Below are 24,473 nucleotides of genomic sequence, written 5' to 3'. Positions count from 1 at the left end.
TTACCTCAGTTAATTAATTTTATACTCTGTGCATGTTTTTTAGTGATTTTAAGTAAATTGTTAGAAGTTATAACTGTCGATTGTTGCTGTAATGACTGTTGCAACTAAATTTTGTAAACTTTCAATTAGTATTCACCACAAGTTTTTAAAAAACTCTGCTCAGCATTCGGCTGTATTTCACTATATCACGCCACTGAAACCTACTACACAGCAAAAAAATTCGAAGTGACGAAATCGTAAGCTTCTTTTTTTTTTTTTTTATTTATAATATTAGGAATATTGGACTCACACTAGAAGTGCTAAAACTTGCCTAAAAGTGATTTCCGTTCAGTTTTCATTTTTCACACTCCAGTGAGTTTTCTAGGCTCTCGTAAATCGGACAGTTGAGACAATTCTGTAATTATTGAAATCGACATAAGGAGTCTACAGACAATAGATACTTTTAAGAAATCTAAAAAATCAATGAATCAAGCTGGAGCAAGCACAAAAAAACTACCTACGCTATCAGATATAGCGAATAGTGCCAGTTAATTGAGCGCCTTACGACGTTTCTGTGTATGCCTCCTTCAGAATCGAAATTGATAATCATTCAATTTGCCTACGAGTCCGTCACTTGGTTATTGGAATAACCTAAATAGCGTATTTTGTCTCTTTTTTTTTGGGACTAAAAACAAATGTTACCGTACAAAACTGATCTGACTTATCTCTCTCTCTCTCTCTCTCTCTCTCTCTCTCTTAGTATTTCCTTTAACAAGATAGTATTTATTTGTATTTATAAAAATACAATTGTATTGTTTGAGCGTATGAATTGAAAATTCCTATGATTTTTTTTAAAATAAAAATCATTTTTGTTGCAACCGTCTTCATTGAAATCACGCGATACGTTCGGAAATATGTGTTGTTTTTCAGAACTAAGCATGTGTTATGTTTAAGAGTTGCTGCCCCGTGTATCTGCCGTGGTACCATCAGACAGCCTCGATAAAAAATTGAATGCTCGGTCATATGACCCGCATGGTTCTTCCACGACCATTGCTTCACAGTCTGTTGGCGCGTTAAATAACATATGCTTCTGCTACATACACGTTACTGTTCCTGTTTGATATATAGCTGTATCGGAAAGTACTCTTGAGAACATATTGGGCAACACAGGAAAAAGTCATTGGACAATACGCGCAAATGGTAACGAGAGTTGGTTCTGAGTTGGGGGGCTTAATCTCAGTATCTCTATCTAATCAGTGTCTCGTAAAGCTTTGATGCTGAACACTGTCAGAGTAGAAATATGTGTCAGGTCAAAGAATGGTAACAGCAAACTGAGGTATTGCTATATTTTATATTCGGCAGTTAACGCGGCACCGTGATATTGCGCAGGAATATTAGGAAACAATGTGCAGAAATACTAAACATAATAAAACCGTTAGTACTATGGCAACAGAATTAATAAGGAATTTATTTTTTCTAGACACAGCTCAGAGAAGATGGCCTATTCAAATCATACGAATGGAAATACAAACAAACTATATGACAAAATAAGTTATACGAACTTTGCATAGCATATTGATTTTGAGGTCAGGCAAGCTAAACCTTGGTCTTATTCAAAATTTATATGGCGGGTTATAAACCCCAGCCACACTAAACCTCTTGTGGCAATAAGCTGTCTTTTAATTTTTTTTTTTATCTGTTCGCTGAAGTTGTGTGTATTCGGTGGTAATACCACCAAATGCAACCATCGGAAAAGAATGCTTAATTAACGAAAAGAAATACTTTGTTTTCAATAATACTTTTATTCAGATATAATTTCCAAAGGCGTTTTTACACCGAATACCCCCTTTCTTAAAAACACTCATCGGTTGGGCGAGGTTCCGATGGTGAACAATCCCACTCTTGCTGGAGGAATTCGTGGTTATAGGAATTGAAATATACCAGTTGAGCTAGTTGAGTAGAATTCTCAGATTGAGCAAACAACCATTCAAAACATGAAACACATATCGTAGAAAATTAAGTTATTTTTAAATCGGTATTGCTCTTGAAAAATTTCTCCGCAGCTATATATAGTCAGAGCTAGATATATAGAGCAACGAATGTATATGGTTAGAATAATCATCGCTAAATTATAAAATTAATATTTGAATTGGAAAAGAATTTATATAAAATATGTGACTCTTCCTCTTACCGCAGATACCTAAATTATTACCATTCTGTTCAATGCGCCGCTGATAACGACAGGCTATTAGTCTCAAATTCTAACAGATATTTGACTCGCGCATTCTTACTCTATTGCAGTTTTTAAGTTTTCTTGTGCCGTCGGCTTTCTGGCTTAGACTTCATCTATAGGGCAAAAAAATGTCCCTTAGCGTTAGGTCTAGAGAATGGGACCTATTCGACAGAGCCTGTTAGTCGAAATCATCTTCTTAGAAGGTTTTCATTAAAATGTGCTCTTCATTACGTTTACAGTGTACCGGTATACCTTCTGTTGAAAATAAAATTCGCTATTTTCACCAAACTCCTCCCAAACTCATAATAAAATAGGGTCTTTGAGTAAATTCAAGTAATTGGCAGCAGTCACTGTACTTCTAAACGAAAAATTCATTCAATTAATCCTTCCTACGAGACGCTGCATCGCACTGTATTTCCTCTTAAGTTTACATGTCATTCCTGCGCAGCGTATAGATCTATAATTGTTCAATAAATGCAGTTACGTTGCTTAATTGTGCTTCCTAATTTGAATGTAACTCCATCGCTCTAATGAACCTTTCTCAAAAAGTATGCACCCTGTTTATATTTTTTTGAGTACCACTCGCAAAATTGTTTTTATCAATTTTGATCATCTTTATTAATAGCATATACTAACGCTAGAATGTAACGTGTCTACCTCCAGTGCCTTAAAATGCAATGGACACTTTATTCGCTGATACCAAGATCACGACTTGGTTTTCTTACAGATTTTTGAGATGTTTTGTTCACTTTTTCGCATCTTTTAGGCTTCAGGAATATTCTCAGTGAACATGCTAAAGGCTTCCATCCAACTTATCTTTTATTCAGTTACTTGTAAGTCGCGACTTGCAAATAATTCCTTGCAAGCGGAGTTGCCTGAAACGTCCTGCGATATAGTTTTGGTACTTCTGCTACTTTCTCACATTTCCAATACCATTTAAAGATAAATTTCCTTTTTAAAAGTTTTTTTGCGTTATTTATTGTTTTCAATTAATAATATAACTTCCTAATTGTCCTTTCTTTTCAAGCCGTAATTAATTGGAGATATATACAAAAAGGATTCGGAAAACTCTGTTTCGTGCCGTAATATGCAATACAATGTTAGACGAAGCACCTTACATCCTTCCCCATCAGTTTTACAAATGAAAATCCTGCATGTTTTCTAAGCAATCAAGTTTCGGGCATCAGACCACATTTTATTAATCGGGTTATAATAGAAGCCCGGCACAGTTGTTGGTAGCGGGCAACAAAAACGTATCTAAAAACGCGCGACTTCAGTTCAGTATTTCCTTGAATGAGATCACTTTTTATTTTGATGCATTGTAAAGGCATGATATTTTTGCTTCATAACTAGTGAAGAAGGCCTTGCGGTCCGGCAGCGACTTTGTTGAGGGAGTCTAGTTTTACAGGACGGCGGCAGTGGTTTCATCAGTACGTGTCCGTCCATCAGGAGCTATGTAGATATATAATAATTGTGTGCATAACTTCCAGGTGCGCGTCACGTCGTGCTCAAGCACTCCGAAACAAATCAGATGATGAGGAGTCACCGTTATATTACTACTAATATTAAAATACTAATACTCAAATTGAATTGTCAAGTTAACCTTCTGTATCATGTAGGGCGTTACTTTACCACAAAGATTAATTAAACGGAAAAGTTTACTTACTGCTCAAATATGATAAAAATATGGTGTTCACCGAAGGCACTATTCGGGACGGCAAAAATATCATACAGTGTCAACGCACAATTTGCGATCAATTACCGAGTAGATATAATACCAAACAAAATCGACCTATCTAAGACAAATATTGGCATACCCTGAAAACCGAAAAAGAAGATGGTTATTTAAGGGCAATTACTAGTCAATGAGCACAAAACTCCAAAAACATCAATGTATTTAAATTGCATAGTTATCTATGCATACTAAATAAATGTTTTGTTTGTTTCTAGGAATCTTCGGACGTTCCAGTAAAGTAGTTCGAAGAGGCATGAAATCAAAGCCCCATGAGTTTTTTTAGACAGAAAACCGAATCAAAATATATGACATAGCGGACGTGTGTGGCATTTCAACGCCAGCTATGTTGTTTAGTCAAATCGGATCGAAAAAATGTTTCAAGCAAATGTTCGGAAGCATTTAGGAGAAATCCGGAGATTCGACTGGTCTTTATATGCATATACGTAGTTATTAACAGAACAGAAGTCCACTACTACACTCTTTACTCCAAATAATATTTAACACTTTTTTTAATTATTCAATTAATAATAGAAATTACAAAATATTACTAAAGTTGCTTTGGAAAGGTAAATTACAACGAATATACTAACGTAAATGAATACGCTCTTAACCAATCAATAAATATTTCGTCGGCAAAGAGGGTGATAGCAACTTTTTTAAAAGTAGCGTAGAGGATATCTAAAACATAATGAATGTTATGCAAGCAGGCTAGACCATCAGAAGGATATCACTGGGAAAAATGATATAAATGATATAAATAGCATCAGTTGGGCACGAAACGGCGCAACAGTGCTTGGTCAAAACCATCTTCAATCTCGCGTGTCGTCTTTTGAAATGGCTGAAATCAGTTTAGAAAACTTCAGACTGCTTGACTGTCTACTGTGTTCGCTAGGTATATGTTCCATGTTTGCCAGGCGTATAATACAAACTAAAGACAAGCGTCAGAAAGAAATCGGAACATGTGAGCATACTGGTAGAGGAGAAGAAGGTTTTTTGAATGTAATATTTTAACAATGGTACAAAGACGATTTCTTCCATAAAAAATAATTACCAAAAAATTCCTTCCGAGTATTCATAGACATGTTAGGACGAAGCAAATGATATTATGACTAAAGATAGGATAACAGCCTTGGAGAGCCGTAGAAAAGGGAGTGTTGAGCTAAAAATGTGCGATACTGATAGTAAAGAGTACCTACTAGCCCCAAATAAAATACGCTTTCTTTTCATTCTAATTCAGCAATGAACGATCTAGTATGATTGCGTCACTGTCTTGTGCTTTATTATGCTACGTCAGGTTAAAATGAAACAGATCACGATATATTTCTAGACAAAAACAACATTATTTTCGTCTAGGAATCCGATGACCCCACAGGCGAAAGGACCGCTATGCGTGTAGCGCACCTTGACAAGTTTCGTGTAGAAAAATGACTTTATAATTCAATCTATTATATATAACGGAAGTCCAAGGCTGATAAATGTTGCATTGGTTTATAGCAGATGTAAGCTAAAAACTGTTTTGACGGTTTTACTTGGCTCCAACGTGCACAAAATTCGTGAGGCATTTAGGGCAGAAACAGCTTTGAAAAAATAGTAAATTCGACTTCCCGTTATAAAACCGATGTAGCACGATTTATTACCTACATTAATCGATGTTTTAGGACCATCCACCGAGCCTGAGTATTTATATCTGAATAACTACAAACCTTTAACAAAACTGGGCTTACGAAAGTAGTTCCACCTAGTGATAGAAACATATTCATTTGCCTTTTTCATGCATTCCTACTGCGACAACTGACCTCTGCTGATTCGGTAGAGGTTCAGTTATGCTATTTGAAATTTCTGTTTCCAAACCGTTTCGATTTGCAAAGTATTTGATTTCAATTGAAAAATGTCCAACTCGGCTTGAAAGTTATCCGAGTTACCGAAACGTGTTCGATCTAAAGTACATGTTAGCTAGTCTCCGTATAACGTGACGATATGTTTTATCTGCTTATACTTTTGATGCGTATAACATTTAGAACTGAAAATCAAGGAGAAGCGAATAGCGTAGTTATCACTTTTAACGTAATAATTTTATTATCCTCAACAAACCCGTTTAATAAATCCTAATTATTCAAATATACAGTACGTTTGCATACTCGGAACTATCCCACATAGTTCGACATCCCTATAGCTATAAAGATTTTCAATCGTTTTCCTTTCATCAACGCAGATACTCGTAGACAACACTCTAAAAAAGAATGTTCTAGATACTTCTTTGATCATTCAATGTGGAAGCGATGCTATAACCTTCGTTGTCGTTCGTATCTCTACTGTTTTCATATGTGAAAAGTTAGCTTGATCAGCTGGTGTACAAAAAAAACGCTGTAACATGTGACACTTCGACGAACCAATCGAAGTGATTTTAGTCATCTTACACCCAAACGCGTTTCCGTATATCGTTTGCATAACCGAGATAAAAACAACCCTCAATTTGCTTAACCTACCAAATTAACTAATTGACTTATTCTAATTTTTTTCTGCCAATTTTCCCTGCCTGCATCTTCTGTCTTTTTAACTCGTTTTGTTGTAGCACTTTGCAGATGTGCCTCTTTACTTGGCGTTGCTTAACAAGTCTCTTCAGTTCTTGCGCTTCCATGGCTCGCTTGTGCTGACGGACCCGTTCCTCCATTTCGCGTCGCATTTTCAGTTGCTTCTCCGAGTGAACAGTCCTCATCATTGTCATCATCTTCGAGACGCGCTGCTGTTGCTCATCAGGTACGATGGCCACGCGATGGAGGGCGTTTCCGCCTTCAATAATCGTTTCTTGTTTAGGCTTATCCTTGTATGGCAGTGCGGCCTGTAGACTCTTTGGTAATCGAAGCGGTTTCTCGAAGAACTCGCGTCGTTCCACACCCTGGGAACATTCCATGAAAGCAGAAACAGCAGGGGGATATATTATCTAATTTTTTTAATGGAGATCGTAATATTTCGACTAAATGTACGGCTATCTCGTCCGGTGGTTGTTTATAGAATTGTGTAGTTACTAAAGACTACACAAAAGATTTATTCAAGCCAGTCAAAATTCTTCATAAACAGTCGCTTGTAATTAAAACTGATACTTTAATTTTTCTTAAAGTAGCTATTTACCAGTGCCAAAAGAACAAACAAAGTGTAACTGTGGTAACTATTACTTATTAGAAATAATCCGAGCTGCGAAAATTCATATGAAATACATACTATAGTTAACTTTAGCAAGACACAAGAACTACGCGCGGCAAACAGAATTTCTTACCGTATACAGCGAATCCTGATTAACAGGTGCTCTAAGTCCTTTCTCGGCACGAAGTTCTCCCACCGTTTTCATACCTTTCCATTTATCTTTTTCACTGGACGGCAGCAGAAGTGTATTGACAGTTATGAAGAACTTAGGTACGGGCACTGTGTACCAAGTCCGCAGAAAGACGATGTCGGCCTTAAGCAGCCTGTCCTCGAACGCTGCGCGAAAGGCGCCTGGTGGTGCCTTAATAGGCTTCTTAATCTGACCACGTATGCCGGCGACCGTGCGTAAAGCAGCGCCTTCGAATTTGGTCACTTCAATAATACTGTTAAACATCCCTTCAATAAAAGCGGTTTTGTTTTTCACCTGTAATTTTTGTTATATTTGTTTTTGTAATTACCTAGCGAGGTTGTATACTGAGTAATTGTCAGAAGCAAACAGACTAAGTAACGGTCAGGTTTAAGAAAAAAGATATATTACGTAACGAACATGATTAGCTAAAAAGCGCAAAGATAAACTAAATTTAGACTAATTCACGAAATATTAAATATAAGATGCCTTATGCGAAATTTGCTTACACCCAGTTATGACTTTTAAATACAAAATAATGATATTATGATTACTATAAATTTATATATTTTTGGAAGCTATTTATGCATTAATTAATAGCCGATAGGCTGTTACAATCCGGCGGACTTTGAAATTGTATAATATTTAAACTACGCACCGTCAGCAGAACAAATTTAACTGGTAAATACTCCAGATTTCTAGAAACTTATTAGTAAAAACCGATTCATGCTATTCCAGGAAGAATGAGTTTAGAAACCAAAACATCATTTAGTCTAATTTATTAATGCCCGAAGACCAAGTTTGGTTCCTTGAAGGCCACACCACTGCGGAAATTTGTCGGAGATTGGTGAAGACATTACGAAAGAAGGCCTTAACTGAAAGTACACTATCCTGAATGATGCAAACACTTTGAGACTGGAGAGAGCGTTGAAGCCCAGCGAAAAGGTGACTGAATCAAGGGACCCGAAAGGTAAGAAAACTTGCCGCAATCGAAAAAACTTTGCACAAAAGCAAAGTCTATGGTTTAGGAACCTTATCAGCTAAAACTGGCATTTTACATGCAACGTTTTATAGATGTATGATCCAAATACTGAAAATTCAGGAGCTGAGTAGAAAGTGGGTCCCCCATAAGTTAACTCTTAATCAATTGAAAATGCGTGTGATGTGTTCCCCGTGCAATCTGCGGAGCTTAAGTAAACGAAAAGCCTGCCTTGAGGCGAGACGGTTCAATCTCTATGGCCAGCTAAGGACGAGCAAGGTGAGGCAGTAGCCTTGTCTCCAAAAGAAATCGAGTCCTATGGCAGTTTCGAATAGGTTCGGACAAAAGGTGACAGTAGCACTTGCAGTGGACATCAGTGGCATCTGCATTTATGAGACACTTGTCGAAAATGGGTAATAATGAATGCAAAGACAGCGAGTAAAGAAACAATGAACATATTTTGCTCGAGTTCCTCAACACATTTATGCGCCATTGGAACCGCGATCGAATGTATGCAGTCTAGTTACTTTAGACAACGCCCTCAGTTACTTTTTGGATTAAGTAAAGGAATATCCAACGTTAACTTCGATTCTTTTATTTTCCCGGTCTAAGTCTATGTGACCATGGGACATTCCATTCTTTAAAAATGCCAATTGGTAGACAAGCAGATCCTGCTAACTTACTACAAAAAGTTCACAGACAGAGAAATTACCTATGGGAACGCGAATAATAAATGTATAGCTATCCGGAAACCGCCAAAGCGCTTGGATAAACGCACAAAAAATAAAGGCGGGTACCTCTAATTCACATGAAAAAAATCTTCATTCTGTCCGAACTAGTTTAAAAGCATTCAAATTCCAAAGTCCGTCAGATTCGCCTGTAATAGCCTAAAAATGAATTATTAACTATTATTGAAGCTAAACATGTTAATGGATTATAGCAGTCAAGCAGAGTATCATTTCCCGTATTCGTTTACCTTGATTGGAGTACCGGTTAATTTCAGCTTCTTTACAATCTGCGTCGTTTTATCAATTTCGAGAACCACACCAGTTGCACAGACCCGAAAATCAGACTTAAACAATAGCAACACAACGTTTCCATGTTTTTATTTGAAATTGCGAGTTAGACCTTAATTTGGAAGTCTTATTTCATTAGTCACTTACAGTCTTTGTCTTACTTAGAAATGATTATATCTAATAAAATAATTTTAAGAGAATTGCTTCTCAGATTCATCGAACGAGTCAGCATGTGACGCGGTTGTCTCAGATCGATGAAAACTGAAAACACTTTCCCATACACGCACATACAGCATTTTTGCTGTTTACCGATCGTTTAGGAATATTTGTCGGAACTGATTCAGAAGTTTCTCTCTAAGTTACGAGAAAAATATACGGCAAATACGATCTGATTTCATTAAGCATTTGATTCGTTTTTGTATAAATTTCAGTCTTACTTTGTCCTGCACTGAATTCTGAATAGCAATGAAACCGGAGTTCTGAGGAGTAATCGGGCCCCAGAAGGCAGCGTAACAGTGCAGATGCATCGGAGTGTACTTCAGAAACCTTTGCCGCATATTGTGATCCTGAGTAAAGAACACTGGCGTCGTTTGGAACCGCCGCCATCCCAAAGACATCACAAGCGGATCGGCACTCTTCAGGATCTTCTTGAACCAACGGTGCTTTTTGACACGCACCTGAAATCATTCCATTATAATCACTTATCTTATAATAATTATATATAAATCAATTTTTTAAGCAATACGCTATTCGTTATGTAAGTAATAAACAGGTACCTTTAAACTTTGTTTGTTCAATTAACGGAGCCCAACTGTTCGAATCGAATTGTGGTTGCTGCTAGGAAAGCAAACACTACGAAAATTCTTCGAGTTGGTAACTACCGATGTTGCAATGCTCTTGCATCGTTTAAAAGTACAGATATTCGCTATTGCGTCAAGGCTGACATTTGTACTTTTAAATGCCACCACTACAAACAAAAGTGATTTACCTGCAGATACCCGACTCTGTTCTCGGCAGTATTGAGTCCTCCAAGAACGATTGGATAAGATGGGTCGAAATTCTGCACGAGTTCGCACGGTAATCCTCTAAGCTCCACCCGTACATATAAGCCTGCTCGAAAACCCTCGAACAAAACCCGACGAGAGTCATCCAGGTCCGCAAACTCTGCCTTGTTGAGCTGAAGTACAGCCGTGAATAAATATCACTGTTTTAGAGACACTGTTACTACGATGAGGCAAACAGTTTTTATGACAAACTCACTACAAATTTTCTCACTAGCTTTGAGACTACAATTTTTTTAAGTGTCGTTTTGTTGCTATATAGGCTTTCTTAACAATAAGCAACATCTAATGATTCAAGTCCACAAGGACACATATTAACCGATACAGTTACTATACGTAATCGATTTCTTAACAAAACTGGTTTTTTAAGGTTTAATTTGCGCAGTTAAGGTATAATTGCACATACAGTGGAGATATTATTCGATGATATCCAAAATGTATTGTTGCTGATGTTTACATGTTTGTCATTGAGTTATTTACTTCGACATGTTTGTCAATGTGGCCGAACTCTGAAGAAACGTCTTACCTGCGCCTGCTGATTCATTTCTTCTTTGATTTCGTCATACAATGTCTTGTCATCTCCTTTATCGTCGTATTCTTGATCAAACATCTCTTTTAGACGCTTCTTTTTTTCAAGCCTACACGAAAATCGACATGTGCAAACACGGTGTTGTTAGGCTATACATCCGTAATGATCTTCATAAATCTTGGGTACATCATGTCCCTCAGTATATGCTAATGCACGGCTAATTATACAGTTTAACCAGGAATTTTGGGTCCGGAAACGTGTCAGCAATACGGCAGACAGATAACAACATCTAAAGTATCCAAAAACGTTCCTACCCTAAGATTGGTGTTCGATTTCAACATATCGAAAGTGTATTTTACATTATCCCTACTATGCAAACATCGCAGAAATCAATTAGTCTCCTTTTAAACAAACCTCTTTGCCTCAATCTGTTTCAATCGCTCCTCGTGTGTAGTAGCCTTTTTTTGGGGATGTTGTTTCTTTTCCTCTTGCTCCGCCTGCTCTTCGTCCTTGAGCTGCTTCTCGAGATCTTCAAAGTCTCCAAAGAGCTCTTCGTCATCTTGTTTGGCCTGAGCCAACAGCTGTTCCGCGTCTTCGTCTGCAGCCCAACGACCCGTAACAAAACAGTCCCGAATCGATAAACACACCTGTGTGAAATTTCATGTACGTGGGCAAACACCATAAAAACAAATATAGAATTTATTAATAAAACTCAGTTATTTTCAGATTAGACTCAGATAAAATAGGATACCTAGTTTACCTTTAGCCTGAAATAAGGTCCTTGAACTCAGTCTGTTTAACACTAGCCTTGTCAATAAAAAGTGAAATGGCGTAAACTAGATCAACAATAAGAAATGGAACATGCATTTGAAAATAGCGGCTCAGCAAATCTTCGCTTGTGCCACAAACTGGCAAGAAAAGTCAACCTAAATATTATATTCAGGAATCGAATTAGCGATTAGATCTACCACAGCTCACGAACCGATTAAGAATTGAATTCACAGTCGAAGAAAGGAACTGGTTTTTTAGGTGACCAGGAAGGAACATCTGCCATACTAGTGCGGCAGCGTTCAAAGACATAATAGCAATAATGATTATAAAAGATGAAAAACGACAAAAAAATCAGTAGGAATCACGTCAATCCCTGAAAACTTGTTCACTCGCTTTAAATTTGGTCTACCTGATCATAATCAATTTCGTCAACAATAAGGCGATGGCGGGTGTTTTCTGGAGCGTTAAGATCTTTTTTGGTTTGGATCTTTCCTTCGCTTCTTTTGGTCTTAGTAAACAGGCCTCCGAAAACTTCGTCATCTTCACCCTCCTTATCGCTCCCCCCTTCGAAATCCGTTTGGCGGCTCGCCTTCTTAGCTAAAATGTTTTTGAAATAATTAAAGATTCATTTTATGTACATATGTGCAAAGCACGTTAGTTAGTCCTCCCTGATCACTAGAATCGAAATAGCATGGCTTTAAATACTTGGAACAGCATTCAAAAAACTTACAAGTGAGTATAAAGATATATATACGACTTTGTTTAATTACGTAGATTTTAAACAATTTTCACGAAAGTAAATGTACACTTAAAATAACCAGTCTTAAAGGAACGAAAAAATATTTCTAGATTTACGAGTTTGCGGTGCGGTATTCTCAAATATTCATCACGTATCCGTTGTGTATGTTATAGTAAAAAAGTGTCGCCCTATCAGCATTTCTTGTTACAGAATTGTATGCCTCACCACCACCGTAAACAAGGAATTGAAGATTCCCGAGCTTTTTACTACGAGCAGCGTATCCCTCTGCGAGTTTCTTCATCATCTGATCCCGTGCAATCGGAAGCATATCTTCATCTAAAAGAAAGTCATAAACGGCGCCTGATCACAGTATGGCAGAATACCTTTATGGTAGTAACAGCGGCATAAGTGTGTCGTTCACACATAATTAATACTTGTTATAATAAATAAAATATAATTAATACTACATATTTAATTCACAAATGATCTAACATGTTCTGTTCCACATGATACCAGTAAATGTATTTACTGATACTATTACCTACAAAATAATTTTCAAGATGCTGGCTTGTTTCGCTCGGACTTACCGCCATCTGACTCATTTTCAGTCGCGGCCATCTCCACATCTTCTTCTTCGAGAAATTTGTGTCCCCAATTATTTTTCATGTCATAGGACTTTCCATCATCTTTAGATTCACTGTCATCATGTTCGTCATCAGAGTCATCTTGCTCATCCTCATCCTCATCTTCGTCCGAGTCAGATCCGTTAGAACCCGCATCAGATTTCTGAATTTCATCCAATGGACCCATTGAACGGCGCACCCGCTTGGTCAACCTGAATTCATACGTAGAAGTTGGTTAAGTCAAAAAGTAAGTGAACAATGAAAACGAGACGGTTCGTTCTATGTGTTGTTCTAAGTATACGTATTCCTAGCGTATTCCTTCTTCGCATTGCTGTACTGTAATGAGAAAAGCCTGTACTAAGCTAGAATTATAAAATGATGTCCAAATTATTTGTTGTGAAAATAGACGACCTGTACGCACCATATTTTGTCCGTGAATGTACGCACTTTAAAAACGTACATACATTATTTTTTAAATATATAATCTGTTTTTTAATTTACAAAATGAGTCTGCTTAATAGCTAGTTACTAAGCTAATCAATTCAAATACGTCTCTGTCATACTCATTCGTCTCATCCTTGTCAAGCGGCTTTGTCCCAGATAAAAGAGTAAATCCAGTGTTCGTGATCTTCTGATCCAGAGGGACCTTAGTTTGCAAAAGGCCATCCAGTAGACCCTGCTCTTCATCGAGTTCTTCATCAGCCGCCGTACCTGCATTAAAAAAAAGAGAATGCATCGGCTACCGTTTCACTGTAGGAAGTTATTTAGTCAGCAGCGAGCGTTTCGAGAACATCGCAGCTATTCAATAACCCAATTCTCCGAAAAGAAATATACCATTGCGGAAATAATTTCAACATAAAATATAATTAGACATATTTGTCGACAAAAGCAAGCTGATAATTCAATCTTTAGCTGGGGTTCAAAAATTCCTTAAAGTTATTCTAGTTTAGTGCTTAGTGCTGCGATTGATCACATATGATCATCGCCAAGCCGTAAGATATTCAAAATTGATAAAAGCGACAGATTAAACGAACACTTCGTTTAACTCTATTATGGCAATTCCGAGAAATGGAATTTTGCTAATATGTCAATAGTTTTTTCGTACATAGGTATGTTTACCTGTGTGATGCGAATGACTGCCTTGAAGATCAATGTAAACGGCATCCTTGTCAAATACTACGCCACCAACGCCCGACATCGGAGCATAAATGAGACGTTCCCGATCATCCAATTTTCGCTTTTTCAATTTGTCAGGAAGCGGACATGGATCAGGTAAGTATGAGATATCAGCCGCGGTGTAGTCGCCGCATCCTTGAAAGTTTCAGGACACCATTAATGGAACATTAAAGCAAGCTTTTTCTAATTAACGTAATTATTTAAATTATTTTCAATTTCTTCGTCACTCTTCCTGCATGGCACTGCTTGAATTATGTGATCATCTTTCCGTGGCACTACCAAGAAGTTCTTTTTGGATTGGCATTGGATGGAGGCAGCCAGGTATAAACAAATTAAAAAATGCCAAGCAAACGAGTAAAAGATTACTCTTAAAAGTATTGCAAACAAGTAAAATATGAGAATTTTTTCTTAAGTAGTCATTTAACACTATTTTGCAGACAAACATTCTTTCATTGGGTAGAGCTATGTCATGTCTGAATTCAACATCATTTAACGATTGTTCTGCAACAATTTATTCGCCTACCAACTGAAAGGACACAAAGGTGGCCTATTTATATCTAAGTTATGCGAAGGAACGTATTAACGGCTGGATATAATAAATAGAAATAGATATCTTACCAGGAATATGAAACAGAGCGTTCTGTTTAAGGTGAGCTCCGCGGCTATAACCATAAAGGCATATTGTTCGGTCGATTTTCGGATTTTGTCGAATTAGCTCTTGGCCAGTGATATCTTCAAACCGATCCGCCAAGATATACGGATGAGAAGTTCGCCAGTCCAGAGGACGAAACTTTATCGTCGACATAAAGCGACCAAGATTATGAATCTCGTGCTTTAGGTAACCGCCGTGCACCATACCTAAGTCAGGAAAGAAATATAAATCAAATAGCTATGGTCGGTAATAATATACCATTGAAATGGGTAAAATTTTTCTACGTTAATTCTTTAAAGCTTAATGTGTGTACATATGTTTTAATACTAATTGATTATAAACCCAGCAATTCGAGAAATATCGCCTTCAAGGGTAATTTAGTTATAAAGGGAAAATCTTCCAACTGCTAAATTGATATAATGCCTTACATTTCAGTTAAACTGTATCAATAAGATTACATGCGTTTCAAATTGCATTTGCAGAATTTGAGCCAATTATGCATATTTCGTAGCACATCAATTTTTTTATATATGTTTATCGTCATAAAATAGAGTAAGGTAATTAGGTATGGTGTTATCATTTTGTTAACGGAAGGCCTTACCAGACAGATAGAATAATTTTGCGCCTTGATAAATTTCTGTCCAGAAACGATGTTTCATTTGTTTTTTAGTATTACGCAAGGTTTTATGGCTCTTGATCTGGTCAAGATGCGTGAGCACGCCCATTATCCTAGGAAAGCCATGGACCTGGCAGATGTTTAAGAACTCAAATGTCTCCATTTCAAATCCGTACGAAGCATCCACGACAAGCAGAACGAGATCAGCGACCTAAAAATTAGGTCGAAAGCGGGTGCCATAAAAACGCCATTTTTAAAATGACATATAATCATTCTCGTTTTGATTCTTTGGCCTCCTTATTATCTGTTAGGTATAGCAACACAAACCTGGTTGAATTTTCGGCAATATGTTATTTGTATCATTGGCTCCCGTACAACGGCTTACCTTGGCCGTGTCGATCATCGAATTGATGTCATTGTTGCATTCCATCAACGTAAGACGTCGCTTCTTACCAGAAACGACGGTGACCTGAAAAGTTGAAGGAAAAATGCTGTTAATAACAACAATTTAAACTCGGAACGATTCGCATAGACTTCGCTGCACTGATATTGGTGGCAGCTCAAAAATATTTAAGTATAATAGAAGTACAAGACAATTCGTGATAGAAAAGAAATGTGTTTAATCATATGTACGGTCAGCAATTTAATCTGATATCTTAGACAATAAGATATCAGATTAAATCTTATTGAAAGGTAGAAAGTGTCGTCTAAATCAACGGATGAACCAACTTGAAAATAAATCTTTTTGATGATTTATTGTACAGAACTGCTACTTGCTGATTAACGATGTGTCGACATTATTCTAATTGGTGCAACGTGGCCCACCAACCGAGAATGACTAAAACGGAGGCGGATTCTGGTTTGAGCATATTCAAAAATCAAAAACGGAAAATCACATACTTATTAATGTTTTTATCAAAGGGCAGCAACATACAGGATTAAATTAAAGTAATTTCCCCTCAGTTGTATAAGCTGTGCATACCGGTCCGTTGATGTTGTTGATAATCTGCCGCGTATAGTTCTTGATGAGACATTTTAGCAGCGTGCTCTTGCCGACTTTAGGTGGACCTACGATGGCCACAACGTACGGGGGCGGTTCGATAGGGGTCCTGTCTACAAGCGGGATGTGGTGTCGCTTCTCTTGGAGATCTTTACGGCGTCGGAACATCTTCTCCGCTTTAACAGCTGAGTTGAACGCAAATGCCTTTGCATTGTTTGTTTTAGTAATGGCGCCCTGTTGGTAACAAAGAAGCATCAAATCATAATTGCATACTAAACTTTATGCCTATTTCTACAGTGTATTTCATATACGTGTCTGTACATTCAGGTAACTGAAACGATGCTAATTTAAGGAGCTCAGCACAAGACGAATTGCTAAGCTACCAAGTGGATGTGTTCCAAATAATTTTGGTGTAAAAGTAAATAAGAAAAACAAACTTATTGATTTTCAGAGAAGTATCATAGGTTAGTTCAAAGAACAACGTATGCTAATTTATAAGCTCTATTTACGTAAAATTTTGTAGAAGTGTTTCACTAGTAATGTTGGGTTCGCATTTTTCGTACTCTTCACGTCGTGAACGGATGCAAGAATTCACCTGTTTGTTGGCTTTGGCTTTTTTCTTTTCGGCTTTTCGACCTGAATGACTTGCCACATGTTTCTTTTGGGGACGGTCGCCTCCATCAGTGGCAGAGTCCGCCATTTTTGAGTTTCTACCCTGAAAATTGAATTGACTGTATTTTGTTATTAGCCTTACAAGTTTTTTGTAAGCTCTATGCTCCCTAGATTAATCTTGAATGTACAGCACATTAACATCACAAAATTACTAATTAGCTTTTTGCGTATGTATTGTTTGTGATTTACACTCCCGTTATTTACAATATTCGTTAATTTTCAACGTGTACAAGACACTTATTTCATAATATATATATACCTTTTTGATGCAGAACAATTAAGACAGCTTACAACGTAAACTGGTAAGTACATCCCGTTCTGTCCAACAGCTAAATCTTCATCATCTGTGTGACATGATCCACGAAATCTAAATATTTGCGTTTAGATAAAAATAGATATTTCTAGAAAACAAGTTTTCCGTATTTGCCAGTTGTTCTTTTCGGTTGCTACTATTCCCGTCGATTATCATACGCATCTTCAGTATTTAAAGTGATCAAGATGGAAATCAAGTTTTTAATCGCAGTAGATGCCAGGACAATTTTCTTCGGTACAACTGTGCAAATCACTGTTTTGTCGCATCCTACACAATATTTATTGAAACGAACGCAGGAATTATTACGCAGGCTCGATACAGTTCTCTCCCACACGTGCACACCGCGTTGGCTTCGCGGGCTGGAAAACATCTAGCATAACGTAATACCGGTCACAAAACTAATATTAAAGTTACGCAAGTCAAAATCATTTCTCTAACTCACCTCGAGCGAATACGACAACGACAGATGATATTATTATTACACTAAAAAAAAAAAACTACCTTCACACTTGTTACCGCTCAACAACGCGCTTCTTTCTTAGATACATGCGAATGGAACACAGTGTAGTTTATTTACATCGCGGAACGTGCGTCCGAAATATAACGATGTGGACTCCCCGGAACAAGTCCAAACGGTAAAGCAGATCCTATTCGAAACATCAAGTTTAATTATAAATTAAGAAAAAATTACCGCTCAGTATCTACAGTTTTGTGCTACAATCGTCACTCAATGTTCACTAAGATTGAATGCACGTCACTTATCTACTTGCCCAAAGCATAGACAACTGATCCGGTAAAGTTACCGGCTTGCTAGCTCGTTTCCTTTGAACCCAATCTAACGGAAGTGAGCGTCTGCAGTGAGTCGGCAAAATACCACTTTTCGTGTGCGAAAATTGCTGGCGTTCGGCGATCATTGTTGACACCGTTTCTTGATTTTGATGGTGGGGTCAGCCCAGTGTGCACCCAGTGATAAGAGCGTGAAGAAGGCCTAAAACCTGTGAGAAAGAATTTACATCCGAGGAAGTGAAAAATGTCGACAGAAGTGTGCGCATTTCTTACAAAACAGCAAAGCAGCAGTCCGCCGGATGTGGCCCTGCGTTGGGCAAAACTTGAAGAGCTTTATAATAAGCGGTTATGGCACCAACTCACTGTGGAGCTATTGTCATTTATCAGAGTGCGTACAAATTGCATATATGTATATATATATATATATATATATATATCAGTTCCTTAAGGTCAGTAAATAACTGAAGTAAATGAGTTGGGCTTGTGCTAATTGATCGGATTGTTAGAGTTAATTGGCACCGCTAGTAGAAGTATGGCAAAAAAATTGGGATAAATTCTGCATCGTTTTGTTTTTCTTCAAAATTAATTTTAAAAAAAAGTAATGAGTGTACCAAGTAAAAGGTCATATTGTTTATCTGAGATATCGAATATGATTCAGGTGTATACATGTGTTGCGTGCTATCGAAAAGATATGTTAATCTGACTTGTGTGGTTGGGATAAAAGCTCTATAACTTTAAAGAAATCGATCACCCTATTATTTTTGATTGTACTATATTATAAATACAATGCAAATTTAAGCACTGCTTCAAAAAAAAAGATCGGTCTGAATAAAACCTCTTAAAACAAGCTATTTGCCAAACATGAGACGCATAACAGAAGACCTCTTCCCTCTTCGTCCCTCTTTGAAATGTGCAGCGTATAGGGGTATCGCATGTAGAGAATTTCAATCCCTATTAGTTAAAGTATAAATGGCACATGTTTTGTTCTGACTTAATTGATAACGTATACTAAAATCGTGCAGATTTATGCATTTAATTCTTACGGTCTCAAATGCTTGAAAAATATCGCAATTTATTCTAAGAGCAGTAGGCCGCTCCGTCCCTGATAAGGGCCCATATTGGCCTCTTTTGCCGCCATTCTTGTTCGTGCAAACAACTCTTTCTGCAAGAAGAATTGGTGGTATGTACTCCTCGACACGGACATTCTGTTATTGGGTAGCTGTAAACGGAGACAACATTTTGTAGGGAGAGTAGATGTTAAGGCGAGTGATTCGTTCGGAAGAGTATTCCGCAACACTTATCATTCGGACAACAATTGACCGAAAGAACTACCTCCCTCACACTATGTATATATATTTTGTAATAATATTCTTCTACCTTGGTTCGAACTTCCTTATAAATATGGAGTTTTGCTTAAATCAAGTGTATGTAACTCGCTATTGTCAGTCAGTGACAAAGTTTCTATTATAAAGGGTATATATATATGACATTAGTAAAAGAACAAAAATGAGTAGTACTTGTAATATCTCGCCGCAAACAGTAAATAATTAAATAATCGCACGTATCAATTCGTCGTGGCAATTACAGGACCCGTACATGCAGAATAATGGTGGCCTGATTGAACTGTACGCCAACTTTATTCAGGACTTCGAAAGCAAACTCAACCTTCTTTCACTGGTGGAAATTATATCGGCTGTTGTTGAGCAAATGGTTGACCATGACGAATGCATGACATGTTTACAGAAAACCAAAGAGAGAGTCAAGGTAAGTTGAGCAAGGAGCGAACCTGGAAATGATGATACGTGATACACCTTTAGATATTCTACCGTCAGGTAATATTTTCTAACGTGTGTAGCTTGTACCCAATGTGGGATTTAAAGCGCAGCAGGTGGCTTTTTATGGAACCCGAACGAGTCTGGTGTTGGTATATGACGTAACTGAACAGCGATTGCCTTTATACATACAAGAATGGTGGACTAGTTGTATGCTGTACATATTTACCGAACTTTTTCTTAGTTAAGCTACGGGAACTATTTTCAGGGGTCTATATCTTTGAATCTTTACCATTCAGTATCTTTATAACAATGCAGTTTTCTCTCTGCATTAACTCTTCGATAGGTTCGTTGGATACTGGAATACTGAAGACATGGCTTATATGACTTTTTGATCTATGTCCAGAATGTAGTCAATATCATACTTAACTTCATTTTCAGCCAAACCCAAAGGCTGTTATCCTGTGCAACATTTTAATCGGCAAAAAGCTGAAGGACAAAGGTGATCTTGAGGCTGTGAAAAAGGTAATCGAGGAGACGGATCAACAGGTAAGCACAATTATTGGCCTGAGATAATTTCCGAGTCGCATATGTATTTCTCCGGTGCCAGAACTCGTATAAAGAACTGTGGTTTTTAGTGACTGTCAAGATGATTGTTGCTAAGTGTTACTTTCTAGAAAAAAGACTACAATACGGGCTATGGGTTCACGCCTGAGTTTTCTGAGTGACTTTAGACGAGTAGAAATTTTTAAGTTCTAGCTTGGTGTCTTCCGTGTGTATCTACACTTGCGAGTGCTGCGATATAAATTACCAGTAAATATATATTGCTCAACTGCGTTTATGAAGTTGGGTTTTTTTATTTTGACGTTTTCGAGTTTGACAAACGAATGGCAACGGTTTAAAGAATGTATCAATTTTAAAACGAAAGTTTGTCACTTCCTCTTTGTTTTTTCCAAAAGGTGGAAGCCCTTGGCGGAGTGACCGAGGTGCACGCCCGTTTTTACCAATTAACGTCTGAGTTTTACAAGACAACTGCCGATTACGCTAACTACTATCTACACGCTTTGCGTTACCTCGGATGTACCGACGTCGAGGCGATTCCACTAGAGGAACGTCGCGAGAAATGCTTTACCCTGGCGTTGGCCGCTTTATTAGGTGACAATATCTACAATTTCGGCGAGCTTTTATGTCACCCGATAGTGGCCAGTCTAGAAGGAACCCCTCGTGCTTGGGTAAATCAAATCGTTTAGTGACTGATAGTAATTTTGTGTATCTTTTCCGTTCTGGCTTGCTTAGTGAGGAGTTACGAATATCTGAAGGCATTGGTAGCTTGACCTGCTTTCAGTAGTGCACTTATCTGGGTCAAGAGCCTTGTCTTGTGTTTCTGACTAACATTCTATTTGGGTACTCCGCTCATCTTGAGGTTATTGAGCTTCTTCGTGCGTTCAATCATGGCGACCTCGCGAAGTATAATGCACTTCGCCCGCAATGGACGACGCAAATGGATCTTCAAGCTAACGAGTTGACCCTCAAGCGTAAGATGTGTCTCTTGTGTCTCATGGAGATGACGCTCGATAAGGCCACAAATCAACGAGTATTAACCTTCCAGGTAAGATTTTTGGGTGAAACTGAGTAAAGCTATCTCTAAGTAGCTATATTTCTATATACATCTCGAAATAGGTTGCTCGAGTTGTTTACTTAGTCCACTTTAACATCCAACTATAAGCACAATTTCATCGTTTTCTAGGAGGTTGCAACCAGAACAACTTTACCGGTTATTGAAGTTGAAGTGCTTATGATGAAGGCGCTCTCACTTGGACTTGTTAAGGGTAACGATCTGATTGCTCTTGATGAACATATTGAGCACGTCATATTTTTTCCATCATTAAATAAAAGTTCTTAACTGTGTGAATCACATAACAGTTTCTATCTATGTTCACGACTGAATTTAAACACCTATAAATACGAGGTTTGGAGATAACGATATTTGCTAGAATTAAATGTTGCGAGAAGTAGTTTTTCTTATTTCGAATAGACGCTCCTGATTTTTCATTAACTATCAAATACACACATGACTATTGTACATAAATGTATAAATACCATTTATATTTTTTGCTTTTTATTCTGCATTTTTATTTTGCATTGTTTTTTTTAGGCACGATTGATCAGGTCGACGAAAAAATCACGATGACATGGGTCCAGCCGCGAGTAATGGACAAGGCGCAGATTGCCACCATGAAGCAACGACTCGATCGTTGGTGTCAGGACGTCGCTCAGATGGAGATGTTGCTGGAAGATCGAGCTTACGACATTCTCACTGTATAAAATTGCCTGGCCAGAGGCACATGAAGAAGCGAACCCTAGGAGATAAAACCAGCGGGTCTCCCGACAGCAACAACGCCATTTGGTTTTGTTTTTGGGCCGGCTGGATGACACAGTTTCCATCAGTGTAATTGGATGAATTCGACTGTTTATTGACGTAGCGTTCTGGATATGAGAGAAGACAAAAACTTTCGATAAGGGAGAACTGCAAATAGATAAAAAAAAAACACATGAAGGCCCAGATGTATATTGGACTGGAGCCAGTGTCCTTGACTAAGTTCTGATCTAATATATATATTCTACTGTTACTGACAACTCCACCTATGCTAATTAGCTTCTTCTAAATACTTGTGGGATATTTCTTTCTCTCGTATACAAATAACGCTTTTATCTTCGATAGAATAAAAGACCAGTGCCAGCTTTGTCAGCAATCTTCAACCCTCGCTAAGGAAACAAAGAAGAACAACCACGCCTTTGAGTTTAGGGTAAAGTTGGTCTTTATTTGGACTTAAATAACACACAAAGAAAAACGAATATTGTCTATCAAAGAAACAGCTTCTAGGCCTTTTTCTAAATTAGGCAGTTGTCCTTAATTTGGGGTGTAACGGGGTACAGTTTGCCTTGTGAGTTTAGTTTGCATAGGGAGACAGGTGATTTCAGGTATTCTAGAATGATGTGTGGGTGAAACAATGAATAGAAAAGTTAAAGAAAAGGGGAACGACAGAGGACAGACACATATATATATATATATATAAAGAGAAGATATGTAAAAGTGGGGTAATATCTTTGACAATGTGCTCACGAGAGACTGTGACATAAATAAATGCAAATCGCGCTGATGTAATTATTTAAATGCGTCAAGATTGTTTTTCTTTTTTGTTACCTCCCTTGAGTGAAGAGGGCCTGTCAGATTTATTTTTAAACTTAAGTTTTTTTAAGGCTCTCAATAACTTAGAATGAGAAGAGCCTAACGGTTAAATGTGTTTCCGCGATCGAAAGCTTTTAGTGTTTGGCGCATGATGATATCGTACCTAATGTAACGGCTAAAAAAGGCTATATATAATGTTACTGCTATCTTTCTACCGACAAAGTGGGAATCGTCTAGAAAACTAAACATTGTACAACTACACATACATATATAGAGCATGCTGTCCATGCCAATCACAAATAATTTGTTACGGTATTGAAGGCAAATTATTTTTAAACTAAATAAAGTTTCGGTTCTTCAACAAGCAAGAAGCACAGCGTTTCGTCAGAATTCTAGCAACAAATTAGTTTATTACGTATTCGGCGACACGCTTTATGATTCTGTCTTATGTCTCGACCAATTTATCTATTTTTTCTCGCTAGAAATTTTCAGGTCTGGTTTTAGAAAGTTCGTTCTGTCGAGTTTTGAGACCTGTTCCATTTTTAAATGGATGATTATGAATTTCATTTGTCGGTGAGCGAAAAAGGTGATACTCTGGCGGAACGAAATCTAAAGAATATGGTGAGTGCAAGAGAACCTCTGATCCAAACTTTTTCAGGTCAGCTTGCACAACCATTGCCATGTGCGGCATACTCGTCGAGAAGGATAATTTGCTTCGTTGATTAGGCCTTTTCTGTTAGGTAAACTCATTGATTCGATGCTACTAGCTTATATACAGATAACTGTTGACTACTTTGTTCTTCTCCAGCAAAACCCAGTGCGAAATCCCTTATGCACGCAAACCGTCGTCTTTTTGAGATGGAAAACTTGGTCTAAGGATTATTTTGCGAAGCAACCCAATTCTTTCTCTCTTTTATCGACAACCCATTTCACGGTTCTTGTTACTAATGACTATCTATATAAGATGTGGCTGCGTATTGCCTGGTGCCGAAAGAGATGTTAAGGGTTGATAAGAAGCCCTTTTTTCTTGCGCGCTTCAGTCAGTACACGCCACATCCAGGTTTTTAGTTTCTGATGAAGTTCTACCAATACATTCGCCCGGTATTCTCAGCATGTCTTTTAGGCCAACCAACGGTTTTTTGTTATTCGAGCACCTCATCGACCTGGAATGACTTACCCTGTGGCTTCGTTTTCCAGATTGCAAACTTTATCTTCGAACTTAGTAACATTTTCTAGCAATCCTTTTAGTTCCAAGTTCTCGCTGCACACGACACATATATCCCAGGCTGTCTTGGTAGGTTTT

General features: G+C 37.7%; 2 protein-coding genes across 6 annotated transcripts; one reads left to right on the top strand and one right to left on the bottom strand.

Moving 5' to 3' along the window:
- Window positions 1-5,989: 5,989 nt before the first annotated feature.
- Window positions 5,990-17,989, bottom strand: LOC111261599 (ribosome biogenesis protein BMS1 homolog). 5 transcript variants are annotated; one of them, XM_086968772.1, is made up of 19 exons: window positions 17,865-17,973; window positions 17,369-17,476; window positions 17,033-17,168; window positions 16,420-16,671; window positions 15,823-15,906; window positions 15,423-15,648; window positions 14,788-15,027; window positions 14,113-14,304; window positions 13,557-13,704; window positions 12,958-13,205; window positions 12,596-12,706; window positions 12,041-12,228; window positions 11,275-11,507; window positions 10,858-10,969; window positions 10,259-10,447; window positions 9,708-9,947; window positions 9,231-9,326; window positions 7,222-7,572; window positions 5,990-6,843 (listed from the first exon to the last, which is right to left on the bottom strand). In XM_086968772.1, the coding sequence occupies exons 2-19, from the start codon at window positions 17,419-17,421 to the stop codon at window positions 6,451-6,453; spliced, it is 3,492 nt and encodes a 1,163-aa protein (XP_086824898.1). In that variant the 5' UTR covers window positions 17,422-17,476; window positions 17,865-17,973; the 3' UTR covers window positions 5,990-6,450. The 5 variants fall into 5 exon arrangements, with proteins under 5 accessions (XP_086824898.1, XP_086824897.1, XP_086824899.1 ...); XM_086968771.1 differs by having other exon boundaries at window positions 17,369-17,979; XM_086968773.1 differs by having other exon boundaries at window positions 17,033-17,152; window positions 17,369-17,979.
- Window positions 17,990-18,289: 300 nt separating this feature from the next.
- On the top strand, window positions 18,290-23,155 carry Rpn9 (regulatory particle non-ATPase 9). Its single transcript, XM_022835207.2, has 7 exons — window positions 18,290-18,596; window positions 19,796-19,972; window positions 20,422-20,529; window positions 20,940-21,212; window positions 21,404-21,589; window positions 21,728-21,809; window positions 22,136-23,155. The coding sequence occupies exons 1-7, from the start codon at window positions 18,453-18,455 to the stop codon at window positions 22,303-22,305; spliced, it is 1,140 nt and encodes a 379-aa protein (XP_022690942.1). The 5' UTR covers window positions 18,290-18,452; the 3' UTR covers window positions 22,306-23,155.
- Window positions 23,156-24,473: the final 1,318 nt, after the last annotated feature.

Source organism: Varroa jacobsoni, unplaced genomic scaffold (assembly GCF_002532875.2).
Source record: "Varroa jacobsoni isolate VJ856 unplaced genomic scaffold, vjacob_1.0 scaffold_572, whole genome shotgun sequence".
Taxonomy (NCBI): Eukaryota; Metazoa; Arthropoda; class Arachnida; order Mesostigmata; family Varroidae; genus Varroa; species Varroa jacobsoni.
Note: the sequence above shows the minus strand (reverse complement) of the source record. Positions and strands in the feature narration are given on the sequence as shown.

Bases quoted from the DNA above. Each gene is read 5' to 3' on its own strand.
- LOC111261599 (XM_086968771.1), bottom strand. From the start codon at position 17,421: ATGTACTTACCAGTTTACGTTGTAAGCTGTCTTAATTGTTCTGCATCA. The intron at 12,707-12,957 runs GTAAGTCCGAGC...ACTTTCTTTTAG, and splicing joins TGAAAATGAGTCAGATGGCG to ATGAAGATATGCTTCCGATT. The intron at 11,508-12,040 runs GTAGACCAAATT...AATTTCACACAG, and splicing joins ACGAAATTGATTATGATCAG to GTGTGTTTATCGATTCGGGA.
- Rpn9 (XM_022835207.2), top strand. From the start codon at position 18,453: ATGTCGACAGAAGTGTGCGCATTTCTTACAAAACAGCAAAGCAGCAGT. The intron at 18,597-19,795 runs GTGCGTACAAAT...TGGCAATTACAG, and splicing joins AGCTATTGTCATTTATCAGA to GACCCGTACATGCAGAATAA. The intron at 21,213-21,403 runs GTAAATCAAATC...GCTCATCTTGAG, and splicing joins AAGGAACCCCTCGTGCTTGG to GTTATTGAGCTTCTTCGTGC.